The sequence below is a fragment of the Rhopalosiphum padi genome, chromosome 1, assembly GCF_020882245.1.
Source record: "Rhopalosiphum padi isolate XX-2018 chromosome 1, ASM2088224v1, whole genome shotgun sequence".
Lineage (NCBI taxonomy): Eukaryota > Metazoa > Arthropoda > Insecta > Hemiptera > Aphididae > Rhopalosiphum > Rhopalosiphum padi.
In genome coordinates, this window is record NC_083597.1 from 41,996,977 (window position 1) to 42,012,759 (window position 15,783).

Sequence of the window (15,783 nt, forward strand, 5' to 3'; positions counted from 1 at the left end):
TATTGTTTGTTTTGATATCACGAATATAATTTGATGATGTCTAAGTCGCGTGCTTATTGCTGTTGTATTATTATTATTATTAAAGTAGTAGTAAAATACAGAAATAGCGGTGAATAGTTTCATGGAGAATAATAAGTAACAAACTAAAACAATTATTATTTACAAGATGTTAACCATGCATAAAAGGTATTATTCTTAAATTTACAAATTATATTATATTTCTAAGTTTATGATTATATTCCTTTTGAAATTTAGCCCATTTGTTTTCATATATACAATTGTCTTTTGAACGCTATTTATAATTTAAACCATCTATGTTACTCACTTATACCTATATACATTTTATTTAAATAAAAAATTGTAATATCTCTATCGTTGACATTTCATATAAAAAAGTAAAAGATATTTTCATTTAATTAATCATCATTAACGTGTAAAACTTTATTCGACTATATGAAAATATTTGCTTTAAACATAGGCAAGTCTTGCAATTAACAATTTTAAAATGCAGGTTCATTAACACACTTATGTATTCATTTATATATAATACAATGTAATTTATATTATGTGCGTAATATAAAAATGTAGTAATTACGATCTAATGTAATTATGATGGATAATCCAAATTACAATATAGTAATATATATATTATGGGTTGTATTCTAGATTATACATTTTTTAAGCATATATACGTACTCGTAGATTAAATAATATACTATATGGATATTAAAATCCAATGCAATTATTTACTACTCATTATTTTAATTTGGATTTGATTCAATAGTAGCATATGAAGGCAAGAAACAGGTAGATGCTCATTGCTCGTCGCCTCCTCCCGTCATACACCGCAAGTAAGTCGAATTCAAATTAAAATAATAATGAACGATGCGAATGATTGCATCGGCGTTGCGTATCTATTAAAGTGTTATATAATATATGGCAGTGTTTCTCAACTTCTTTTTGGAGCTTTTCTATATTCAAATCATAATTCAAATCAAAAATATTGTTAATTAATTTATATTTTCCCAAATTTCTCTCGGAACCCTTGGCACCGGCTGACGAAACCCTTACGTTCCGTGAAACACCAGTTTGGAAACACTGATCTATGGTATGCTGTGTAGAATATTGCATATTATCATACTTAATTAATAATTGATTTTACTAGTGTATACATTAATGAAATGATTCATCAGTTTGAGCATAAGTAGAATACTGAAATAGAGAAAACATAGTGCCCTTATGAACGTATATTAATAATTATAAATGTATCATGTATATTTTGGAGTTGATTTTCGCGTAATCAAACAGTACGTACAAATATTTTGATAGAAGCATAATGGACAAATTTCGAATGAATTAATTACCTGCAATTATAAAATAATAAATAAATTCCGTGAAGTTTAAGTGGATTAAATTAAAAATTTTAATAAATATTTTACCATTGCTGAGCATTATATTTATAATAGGTAGAAATGTCGAATGATCATTATACAATATACGCTTTAGCTTGCCGAGAAAGATGTTACAAATTATCTTAAATATTTTTGATTGTTGTATGACAAACGAAGAATTCAAAAACATAAAAAATGGATAAGCTACAGATGAGACAAATTAAACTTATTATACATTTATACAAGTATTGTCATCAAAAAATTATTTAAGTTGAGTATATTTTCTGTGCATGATTAAGTATACACCATTATCTTAAAACATTAAAAAAAAATATGACTATTTGCATATAATTAGTAAATTAATTTTTAATGTATAAAGGATTTTTTTAATTGAAACAGTATAACAATTTCCCATTATTTTCCCTACGATACATACTTGTAAACATTATATGGCTAAATCAGGTAAATTTTTGTTTTTATTTAAAAATGAATACATTTTTATTCCGTATAATTTCATAGTCTTAATAATTTTTATTCAAATACCAGTGAGCCTAACATAGGTATTTAAGTGCTGACAAACATGTATTTATTTTATAAATATTATTTTAAGTTTTAATTGTGTTTGTTTATTTATTATTTTTATCAAATATACATATAAAGATTTTTAGTTTATTAATTTAATACCTTTTTATGGGTAATTCGCCAAGCAGGATAACTCCTGTTTTTCTTTTAGTAATAAATTTATTCAAATTTCAATTTACGGGATTTTTTTAATATATAGTTTTAAACACTATATTTTCAAATTCTTAAGTTACTACTTAAAAAGTATAATTTAGACATGTAAGTTTCTATTTTTCAAACGAGCTCTCCTCCCTCCCACCATATTCTACTGTAAATTTTTCACTTGATCAGCTGATTATTCTACTACACTTTTGCTGGTAGTAAAATTATAATAATAATTATTTAATGTAATATAACCTTATTAATAGATTATTTATATTATTTATACAGTATAAAAGATAAGTTATTTTTCTATTTTCACTATCAGTAATAAATATATAATATATAATATTATGTTTTAAATACATAACTTAAAATCAATATAGATACTTATATTATATTTACTTGCTATCTTACCGTAAAACTTCATCTCACCGTCTTTCTGTGCAGTGAAAACAATGTTTGCAATGAAAATGAAAAATAGTCGCGGTAATTTTATGATGGATTTCAATTTCAATCAGAAGTTATAAAACTGTCTGTTGGTTTATATCATCGGGGAATAAAATAGGAGCGTCTCGATGATTCTCTGGTTTTGATTTACTATATTATTTACTGTAAAAGGGAGATCGATAATCTTTTAGACATCATGCCGTCCGAAAACAACTATAAACTTTAGTGTACTAATTATAAGTAGATGGTTCTTCTTTTAAATGTGATTGGATTGGTATTTTTGTCCGGCATACTTTCTATATTATATTATTGATTTTTCGTTGATGGTTGAACATACACGTTTATTATACATATATACGTATAAACCATAATATAATCAGTGTGTTGAGTATATAGATTACACCAAAACACTTGTGAATACATATTGTGTTGATATAAATTATATCGAGTTAAATCGGAAATTAAATTCAACGTTCAATACCAAATGTATCATTGCACGATACGCCATAATCGTGCACCTATAGCTAATACTATTAAGTTGTAATTTACACGTTGTTAAATTTTTACTCGCAAGAGGTGTACCATCGTAGCTTTTTATTTATTCATATGTTTATTGTATACTCATATGTATAATATTATATTTTATCGTTTACGTATATTTATACAACTAATGTACTATATTTAACATTGTGTAAACTTGATGTTTATTCACAACAATAAACGATCGTCAGGCTTTGACAAAGGTTTAAAAACTATTGAATATGAATAATTAATTAGAAGTGTGTTGTCAAACGTTAATCAAATGCGTATTAGTATTTTTCGTAATAACGTTCAAGTTATTCAATTCTATTGGATTTCGAATTTTATCCGCGGCTTAACATTTCTCATTATTGGAATCATAATTATACGTGTTTCACAATGTCAAGCTAATTTTCCTATAACATATACTGACGGGTAATCAAAAAATAATTTATTAACGCAATCTATACTTGCGAGGAAATGCGATATTATTATTATAGTATTATTTCCAGAAAGCAATACATAAGAGAACGGAGGGACATCCACGCGAAACGCAAACGAAACGTCCCGTTTGAACGACGACAACAAAACCTTCGCGACTATACCAATAATAATAATAGGTATATTATTATTTTTTATGCGCGTTTTATTAACTTTGCAATTGAACCCTTTTTATTAGAATATGCCTCGGTACGAGATGAACTTTGGATAAAACGCACGTAGGTTCATGCGATTTACGGTCTGTGGTTGAATAATAACGTCCGAACTGCATATAGACAATATTTTCCAACCCATTTTGTTTCGAACAATAAGCACGTTGCATCGTGCATTTTCGGTTACAACGACGTTCAGATAAGTTTCAATACAATACCCACAACGCGCGTAAGTCAGCCGCTTTATCAAAACGGCCTTGGATACAGAACACATTATATGGTACGAATATGCGATGGTGGCTATATAGTTATCGTAAATTTATTTTTTTTCGACTCAAATCTTTTACGAAAAAACCATGTATATAGGTATATTATAACACACAGTGGACTGTATATTTATAAACGACTAGCCATAATAAATGTTGACGATATTATTTTTTTTATAGCTTACCTACTATATTGTTTTCAGATGTCTCTAATAGAGATTTCCGGAGTGTATGGTAATATTTTTGGATCAAAATTGTAGAAAAATTATATTCAAACAGCACTCGCAAATTGGCACATTATACACAATATACGTAACAGTCGTATCTTAAAGGGCGATCCACAATCCGCAGTGGAACGAAAATCGATCTGAATATATGACGTTAACGCTTTAATTCCGTTTAGACGAGTACCTAGGTCATTCTGACTCGTGGCTATAATATAATATAAATCGTTAAAAACCCATATAGTTTTTACTTTTTATAACCACTGTAACTGATGTGTGGCTTTTTTTAGCCTGGTATCAAAATGATAAATATATGATATTACGTATATATAATAGTAGTGCGCTTTAAAATCATATAGGTACGTTGTGTGTGTGTGTGTGTTTACAAAAACAGGTATAGAAAATTACCGAGAAATAAAATAAAGCGGCTTATTCGATAATATAATGTACTAATGAACTCGTAAAATTAAACACGCGATTAATGAGAATTTACACAATAACATCACGGATTATGTGAAACTATTTATTATTTTAATTATTTTCATATAATCTTTAATTATATTATGAAGAAACAAATGAACGCAAGGAGAAAAAAATATTATTACATTTAATTAGATGAACATAATATTATCTATGTAATACTTAGTAATATTATACTCGTCTTAAAAAATAAATGTTCGAAAATTGGCGGTGGACTCGATAAAATAATAGCTAAGATATTACTCATTGTAATAAGTTATCTGCAGCTTGTGTATATTTTTTGCAAACTTGAAAAATACATTATTTTTTATAATATTTTTATATTATAAATTTATAATAATATCATATTATAGAAGGTACGCTAAACGACGGTAATATACATAGATTGCAGTACTGCACATTATAATATCATTAAATATCTAAACTGTATAATAGTAAGTTCACTAGATGTAATATTATATTTTGTATTATTAATATTTAAGTGCGTCTATAGTCTGAACTGTTTAGTAGGTTAGTCATATTTAATAAACAACCACAGCCAGAAAATACCGAAAAAACGAAATGAACCATAATCTACAAATAATTACGATATTATGTTAATTTTATGTTGTATAGTATTACGCACATGTTCTTGCCATCGGTCAATAGATATTATTATAATATACGTATATACGAATTTTAAATGAAACAACATTTTTTCCTTTGAACCTATGTAATTTTTTCACAACCTCTAAGCCTCTGCATCGTCATCTAAACTTCATAAACCTTTAATAATTCATCAAGGAAGCATAAAAGACAGTTAGACACCGGTGACTTTAATATATAAGTATTGAAAAAAAATATATATTTTCACACAAGAGAATCAGAGTCTTAATTAAAATTCCTAGTATTTTTTGTCAATGTCCAATTAAACTCAAAATAAGATATTTTTTTGTGACACGCCACATAGATACAATCAATCAGTACCTACGGACAAAGGTTTTAATAAATTCCTTAAAATAGCAGTTATAATACGTAACGTTTATCTAATACCAATGAATTTTTTTCGAATGTTTAATAGGGTTTTTATCAGAGATCGAAAATTGTAGTGAGTGTATCTTTGTACGCCCAGCACTGCGCGGGGGACACCTTTCTAGAGTACATAATCGTTTAGCTTAATAAAAAGACAAGATTAATGGTGTTTTATATACCATAGACTGACGTTAGGTCCCTTGTCGCTGTGTATCCTCCACGAAAGCATTTAAGTCAAAAACATTGGTTTTTAACCTATACACAATGCAATAAATCGTTACACTACACGCATCTTATATTTTGTCAATTCTACTAAAGTGTAGTACAGCGGAAAATAAGACATGCTATTATAAACAGTGACAATATCTCTAACATAATATGAACCTCAAGTTATATGATACGTACTTTTTTTTTAATTATACAAAAAAACAACTTAAAACGTTAAAACTATTGACATTACGATATTGTTGTATTTATGTATAAAAAATGTACGTATAATCGAAAATTATAATAGTGTTAATTTTTAAGATACCCATTGATGATATATATAATATATATTATATATCGCTATAAAAAAAAGTATAATAATTATACTGTATGCGTGTTATTTGTATCATGTATCATTAAAATGCAACTTAATGTAGAATAATGATGGATTGAAAGTTACTGAAAATAAATGAAATCTAACTGTTCACATTAAAATTTAAAATATACATAATATGGTAAATATTGAACATAATTAATAATTTTATAAAAGTATAATATGTACACTACTGTGAGTTTATGAATAAATGCAAATAAAAATGTGTATTAGATTTTGAATGAGTACTAATAGAAGTTGTCGGTTTTAATTGGTCTTAAAAAGCGATTTCGATCAGATAATTAGGGTAATAAATATGCTAAAATTTTTTTCGGGTAATATGCTACCAAATTATATTATTTAAATCGGAGATTTACGACCTACAACCTACTATATCTTTATTTATTTGTATATTTTTAATCATTTAATACATGTTTTTAATGTTTTTATTACTGATGCAATCTATGAAATGTTTTAAAAATAAAGTGTCTTGCTACCTAAAAATTATGAAGATCTCTGGTCTAAATAAGTGTAAATTTATATGATAAATCATATATAGATTACCTAATCCTGAGTGAGTTTGTAATGTTTATCAGTATGTAACAAAAAAAAAATATATAAATATTTGTGTACAATTTCGTTTTTAAATAAAATTATAAGGATAAATTATTTTTTATTACAAAACATTGATTACACTTTTTAATAAAAAAAAAAATGATTTATTACTAACATATTGTATTTAATTCCCCCAAAACGTTCTCCCTAGTGCATAGAAAAACAAAGCGAAATGTTTTGACTTTAGTTGCATTTTTGTGGATTACGCGAAAAAACAATGGACAGTGGAAATATGACAGAGGGATTGCCGTTGGGTGATAAAAAAAATGTATGCTATGGGAAACGTGATGAAAAGAAGGTAAACAATAGTGTTATTAGAGACAAAACCAAAAGATCATTTGCATGACAATGATAAAAATATATATATTTTTTTTACCATGACATTTAAAATGGTCATGTGTATTTAATTAAGTACTGAGAGCTTATTAAAAAAATTTGAAACAAGCGAATTACTTACTTATAAATTATATTAATATAATTTTACCTTGTTTTATTTTTAAAAAAAAATACATATAAACTACTAGTGAATATGATACTTGGCAACTTCAACGGAGATATCTACAATTTCAGAAATTTATATCTAAACCTCTCAAACTTTGAAAATTAATTTTACATAATAAGATTTAATAAATAAATCATGAGTTTTAAATGTTAATAACTATTAATACAATAATTCTACAATTATTATGACATTTTTAAATTAGACGTTTTATGAATCGCTTTTTACAATATTCACAATTCTTTATAATTAAAACAACATTAATAAATTATATTTAGTACAATTACAAACTCAATTTATTATTATTAATTATTATTCACTAGTCGAACGAAAAACTAGTCTAATCACGAAAGGAAATAGATAATTTATTGAAAGTTATTAATTAATAAACTCCGTTCATATATTAAAATAAATAGTATAATAAAGCTATAATTTTTTAATACTAAATTTAACGCTGTTTTTAAGTGCGTTACAAAGTCTAAATGACTCGATACGCACTACAAAAATGTCGAACTGAAGTATGAAAACATAATCATCGTAGATTTACTGAAAACTCGAATACAAATACGAAATGCTGTTACAAGAAGTCTAAATCGAGCATACTACAGCAGTAAAAAATTATAATCAAACAATATTCATATTATACGTGTTGTATATTTATTTGGTTATACGCATACATAATACTACTGTTATATGTATATATTTATAAGTGGTGTGATCAGAATAAAATAAAATCGCAACGAAATTCGATTATGCACATGTATTTATATTATATATATATATATATATATATATATATATATATATATTATTTTTTCAAGTAAAACCAAATAAGAGCTCTACGCAGAGCGAACTGTTTCTGTGTATGTATGACCAATATATCACATTTTTCCAAGTAGTCGCATACAGTGCAACAAATCCATTAAAGCTAAAACAATTTTATACGATTTCAAACAGTAATTATATTTTTATTAATGTATTTTATTTTATATTAATTTGTTTTATCTTTTAGATGATAGTTTTTAATAATCATTCTATAATAAATTCTATATTAAGAATTAAGATTTTTTATCAGTACATGGATTAGGAATGAGCGAGTACAACTGTTATACGTATAGTGATCAATTTAACGTAAGATGACACTCGTTATTTCAGAAAATCAGAAGACACCTACGTTTTTTTAAAATATATTTGTTTCATTTTAAGTCGTTATAAACTTATAAAACAAAACTTTTGAAAAAAATAAAATGTTTTACTATTTTATATTATTATTTTCTTTTAGGCTTTTTACTCTTTTTAAAGACTACATACATTTTTAATTTCATATTCCGAAGCAAAATATTATTTGGAGAATTTCAACCTATCAAAATCAAATTTCGTACAAGCAGTTTATTAGTTATAACTGTTATAAGTATTTAATTTAAAGTTCAAACAAGAGGGTGGACCAACATTTTGCGGAATACCCCTATACCACTACACCCCGCTTGTCAAAACTTTAAATACTTATAAATCATAAACTACTCGTCCAAAATTCAATTTTTGTATATTGAAGTACTACAAAAAATATTCTGCTTTAGAATAAGGTACCTATTAAAAATGCACGTTGTTATTAAAAAACCCCAAAAACTTTAGTAAAAACTATGTATTTTTTTATAAAAATATTGTCTGCTTAATATTATATTTAAAAAAATATTTCAAAACCTTTATATTATTTTAAGAGATGAGTATCTTACGTTAAATGGATCACAGTTATACAATATATTATGCTACTATTGTTATATTTGTCGCGGTATTAATCATTAATTATAAATAAATATATAATGTAATTAAATTGTGTATAGTAATAATTTACCCATTCCGTTTGTTTTGCAGGAAATCGGCGAGAGAAGTCATCGAAAAAATCTTCATCGGCAGTAGGTGCGGGGTCAGTACAACACACTCCACCACCACCGCAACAGTACAACACAAGCCACCACCAAAGGACAGAATTGTCGCCGAGATCACGAAAACAGCAAATAGGTCCGTATAATATAGGTATTTAATATTATAATAATAATTAGGGTACTGAAAACAATAAAATTACTATTGCAAGCTATAATACGATTAAAAAACATTTTTCGACTTCTTATTATTATATTACTATAAAAAGCAATTTAATACATATTTTAATAATTAAAGAAGTTTGAAAATTCTATCGGAATAATTTAAAATAACTACTTATCAACAATATATTTTTATTGGGTGAACAACATTATTTTAATTCTTAGGGTTGTATTATTTATTCTCAACTTTTACAAAATAAAAAAGTAAAATTATGTTGATATTATTACTATCAACTAATTTATATGTGTTAAATTTTAAGTATTACATCAAATTAAAAATATATAATATATTGAGTCATTGAGATAATATTTTTGATTACCTTAACTTAAAAACTCAAAAAATAATAAAATAATTACCTAGAACTGCAAAAAAAAATGCTCTTATAACTATAAAGACATACAAAATGTATGTTTCATTTTTAAAGTACCTGTAACATGAACTAAACTATATACGTGGGACGCATAATTCTAGATTTAGAGCACTTAAAATAAATGCACTTTCCATCATATCCTAATTACTATACATAATATAAAATGCATGTTTCGTATAAACGAATCGCGTGCGGTATGTTTCCTTTTTTCTTTCCTCCTCTTCTCACCACTAGTATTTGTTTTTCAATTATTTTCTTAATATAATATATATTTACAGAAGTGAAATGAAAAACGAAATCATAGTTTCGAGCGCACAGTTAAGTTAAGACATAGACGGTATATATTTATTATTATAGTAATTTATTTGAATGTACTGGTGCAATATTATCAAATTACAGACCCATCTCCCACGTGTACCGTACGGTGAATAATTACATCGGTTAGCTGTAAACGGCGTTATTTATAGTATGTTTTTGCAATGTCTGTCTACTTTTTTCCAAAAAAGCTCGACAATGGTGTTCGCGATAGTTATTATACAAAGTACAAACTGTGAATTGTAGATATATTATTATATAATATTTGCCGAAAAAACGCCAGCATGGTGAGTTTAATTGGCGGTGACAACGAAAACACAGTACTGGGATTGTATATAATGTATATTATCTTATTACCTATGTATAATTAATGTTTGTCTAAAATTAAATTAATAGTGTATAACTAGTTGTGGTAGTGTTATAGGTTATTAGGTTAAGTTACACCAATTAGCACACACGAAAATACCTCGAAATCGCGTATTAATGATTTCTTATTTTATAAAAAATAAAATACAAGTTACAAGTTTTGTTTATTAATTTAGATCAATGATTTATTAATATATAGGTATATAAAAAATAATTTTCTTATTGTAAACCAGCAGTTCCATCGCATTGTTTGGTGTTAAAGTAACAAATGCCGATTATTCAAAATAGTATACGAAACAATTATAGTTGGTATTTTAAAAATAATAAGTATTTATAGTGTTACATAGGACCGACTTAAAGTAAAATTACGTCATTTAGATAAAATATAAAATAAAAGAAATATTTTAAAATTGGTACGGATTATATAATATACACTATACAGTTATAGATTAAATATTATCGTACAATTATAATAAATTAATAAAGTTAATGAGTTGAGTGATGGTTTCCTAGTCTGATGCTCAAAGTTTACATACATCATGAGAAGAAGATTTAGCTCGTCTCTGACCGTCAGGCCTTGTATCATTCTATGATAAGTTTTATTCGAAACGGAAAGGGTGAGCAAAGTTGTTTTTGTCGAGTCTTGAGATGTTTTTAGGTTAAATTGAAATGGCTAAACCTATTTATAATAATTTGGGTATATCTAGAAATAGTAAACTTGAATTAGACGACTTAATTTTTCTTAATTTATTTTTCATGGTCATGGATTTAAAATGTAAATAGGTTAGTTTTTTTATAACAAAATAAAAAAGTAATCTTACATGTTTTGAGACTAATAATATTAGTCTACAAGAACAATCCAATTATTAACTCAATATTATCATTGTACTTATTAAAACTATTTTTACGTTTTAAACTCCGTCATTACATCATTTTTGATAGATAGACTCAAAAATACTTTAAAAATATCATTATAAGTAAAACCAGATATTATATGCTTTAGGTTTATTTTTAAATTAATTTACATTAATTGTTAAATTAAATTCTCATCATATGTCGCTGTGTAATAGGTTATTTATCATAAATCCAGATTAATAATACGTATTTTCTATTCATTTTTCCCTTTAATGCATGTGAAATATATAAATATATATGTTTAAAATACAGTCATTTTACTTTAATATAATTTAGCTAAACTGCTGGCCCATCATAGATCATATGCACTTAATGAATAGTTTAAAGTTATATGGCAATAAAATGATTTCATAAAAATGATTTCGTTTTATGATCGGTGTTTAGAAAAAAAAATTATATATATTAGCTATTTTTTTAAAAATATAGTCATTCTAAAAATCCAAACCCACCAAATATTGAAAACTTAATTTAGCTTTTATGACAGGTCATATTATAGTGACAAATATATAACTTTACGATGAGTCAGTATGTTTGTACTATATTTATAGTTTCAGTGTCATGTATTAATATAAATTATCCTAATATACAGTAAATTATCCCCCCCTATTTTTAATGTAAATTATGTAGTGGTTTTTTTTTTTTAAATTGTTATGTTTCATTTCAAAATGTTAACGAGTAAATTCTCAATTATTAAAATTAAAATTTGTAGTAATTTATACTAGTCTATTAATATTTATAATTTTTAAAAATGGCCCAAGTAGTATAAATACTAGATTCAATAGACTAGAACTATTTTATATTTTATTTTTAATAACTAAGATTTTTTTTTAGAACTATTATTCTTAGTATAAAAATTGTAATAGCTGAGAATTTATTCGTTAAAATTGTACCATATCCCTCTAACTTCCATACTCATTAGCCATTATAATGGAACAATTATTGTTAGTACACAAAGTAAAATAATTCGTTCGAATTTTAATTTTTACTCGTTAAAATGAGCAATTATTCAGCTTAATAATTTACAGTAAGCTGTTATTTAAAAGACAGAATGTTTTAACCTTCACGTGGCACTATTAAGTACATATTAAGTAATAGAAAAAAAAATTAAGAACTTAAAAATATGGTCTATAATATTATATTTAAAAATTCCAAAAATCAGATTTAAAATTATCTTATCACAAAAAAAAATTAGTTTTTATTGTACCGATTAACGCAGTGTGATATGATTACCTATCGAAACGTATACAATTAAATAATAATAAAACTTACATTAGAAAAACTGTATGTATCGTGTAAAACTAATTTACATTAATATTTCTGTCGGAGAGCGCGTGTTTATAGTATACGCATTGCAGCATTTGAAACGAAGAAGTTTCGATAATTTTATTTCTATCCACAAAGTCACAATAAATTTAGAGAAACCCACCGGAATAAAGTTGTTTTTAATTTTTTTTTTATAGACGCGAATATTTATTATAATACACAGGATTTCTAAATAAAAAGTACACGTTTCACCTATTGCATACAACGATATAAAGCATACATTTTATTTTTATTTTTTTGATTCATCATTCGTTTCCCAAGACACATCCCTAAATTATGCAGTCGTATAATACAGTATACATATATATATTATTAACGTATTCCATTTGACGACTTGAAAACCGTACTGGAGAGGTTTCTGTCTAGCCGCGACTAATTAATGCATTTTACTATGGGCGTGAAATCAATATCTCTCGCGATTATTTACATTAATTGTTTCATAAATCATAATAGAAAACGGGCACAATAACAATACACGCGATAATGTTTTATCGGTCGATCGCGTGACATCAATATTACTTCCTATATTATAAATATAAAAGCGTTATGTTACAATAATAATATGATCTTATACGTATACATACACTAATATCATTTATTATGTTTTAAACATTCGTATCCGCGTTTCTGTGCGTATTTCATAATTTTCTCACTCGTCATTGTGCTTAGAGTACAAAAAAAAAATAAGATAAAAGTACTAAAGTTCGCATAAACTTTGCGACGCTTTGTTTTACTTTGGCCGAGAATAAGAATAGTTTTCAACACTCTCGCTAAATTACTGCGTTAATGAAAATGAAGAGTAATATGAACACTTATTTAACAACGCCTCGCAGGTATACTGTGAACGAGAATTTATTCTAAGGAGGTAGTTTTAGAGCCGAACAATTGTTTATGACGAAACGCACAGTGTACCTAAATAACATTACACATAGCACAGCTTTTAATAAGAATAACATCAAACATGCGTATATTACAATTATAGAATTATTGTACCCGATGGCTGTAAAATTTATCACTTGAAAAATGTGGCAGCATGTCAATCAGTCCTTTTTTTCGTTCGAGTAATAGCATACCTATCATGTATAGATATGACATTTCCAACCAAAATGAATGAAGTAAAATTTTATTTTTCGACTCCAAAACGAGATGTTTTTAAAATGACGTTCGGTTTTTAATGTGTATATACATAATATATGAAGATTCAATCAACATGTTATTTATTTATAACGCTTTTTAGATTGTTCACACACATATTTAGCACATTAAATTATACTTTTTCAATTGTAACTATGCATAAACTTATTATATCTTAACAATTTATAAATATACTTTTATTCTATGATAAAATAAACTAATATATGTCCTACCTAATAAAAATTTTAAATATTTTTAATTTGTTCTATTAATATTTATGAGATATTGAACCATATTTTATGAAAAAAAACATACCCGGTTTATACCCGTGATTCTTTATCATATACATAAATACCCATTCAGTTCGTTGTAGCTAAAATAAATAAAATCATTTAAAAATAATAATAAATATACTTATATAGATTTTTAGACACTAAACGGGATGGTGTATCGATTTTACTATAATCTGTATGTCTAATATCACTTTTTTGAACAGTAAGATGCTTCAATTTTTAATTTTTCAATAACTTTTTAAAATAAAAATAGAAAAAAAAAATAGGTAAAACACTAATTTTATCGCTAAATTAAATTTTGACATAATATTATAAAAATACTTATATTTTTTTAAATTAAACATAAATAAATTTAGAATTTAAATTTTTATAAATTATTTGAAAAATGTGTAGACCATTATTGTGCTATTTATAAACATTAGAAATTGTCTGGTGTTTTTACATCTTTTAGACAGTGTAAAATTCAATAAATTGTTTTCTTTTGTAGAACCAATTCAATTTACACATCTAAAACGAATTTATTATTATTGTAGTATATTTTATCCATTCGTAAATGTCTGCTCTCCCTGATTTCTCAATCTTGCAAGAGAAATTTAATAAAAAGTAATATATTATACAATAATATAGTCAGTATTTTATTTTATTGACATTTTTATTTTCAATGAGATTTAGAAGAGTCCATTTGTGGGAATCTTGTCCAGTCGTCAACCCATCACTACTGATAAAGACAAAGACATGCATACCTACATGTATTATTGGCTTTTCTAGGTATACGACGATAAAATGGAAGTAATTTCAGGGATTTTTAGGAGACAGTGTGGATGTCCAAATAGTAATACATTTAGATAAGACAGCCAGAATTATTGAGGTATCGAAAAACGATACAATTGTCCATAGTAAAGATGGGTGAGCAATATATATTATATATAACCACACATGACACGAAACTGAACAGTAATCACATGGTTGAACGATAACAAAACGCAGAGACCCAGAAACCTCACTTATAGTCGGATATACGGATGCAAATAACTATAATCCTACTCCATATATTATGTATATAAAAAAAAAATTCGAAATAATTCTACCTAGCCGTTTTTCAGATCTTGTTATATTATATAAAACCTGCTTATAAACATTTATGCGTATAAATAACGTGAAAATATTTAATTCGTTTAATATAATTGAATATAAGAATGTAATCAACCGAACATAATTTAGTTAAAGGTATGCTGCAAAAATGAATAAAAATACAATTTCCAGCTAAAAAAATTATTCGATTTTCCAAGATACTATTTTACATTATTAAACACATTTTAACCGTTGAAACTCGAAAGTAATAATTTACGATACAATATACAATAATAATTGTGTATATTATTATTTATTATTATTATTAATATAATTTAGATAGAATATTCTAATGAACTCAAATGCATTATGTTAACAACGGTTTTATAAAAATTAAAATATATATGCATCCTTTTCTAAAATTTATGGCCACAATATTTTCAAATGTACATCTAATTAAAGTTCGTTATCATCGTGGATTGACA

At 25.7% G+C, this 15,783-nt stretch overlaps 1 protein-coding gene across 2 annotated transcripts in view; it reads left to right on the top strand.

The window, feature by feature from the left end:
- The window catches only part of LOC132917112 (potassium channel subfamily K member 18-like), a 129,765-nt gene that overhangs the window by 98,804 nt on the left and 15,178 nt on the right, over nt 1–15,783 (top strand). Inside the window, exon 4 of one of the 2 annotated variants that reach the window (XM_060977681.1) lies at nt 9,281–9,442. In XM_060977681.1, coding sequence (XP_060833664.1) covers nt 9,281–9,442 — 162 coding nt within the window. The remainder of the gene's footprint in view (nt 1–9,280; nt 9,443–15,783) is intronic. The other variant, XM_060977682.1, reaches the window with a different exon arrangement.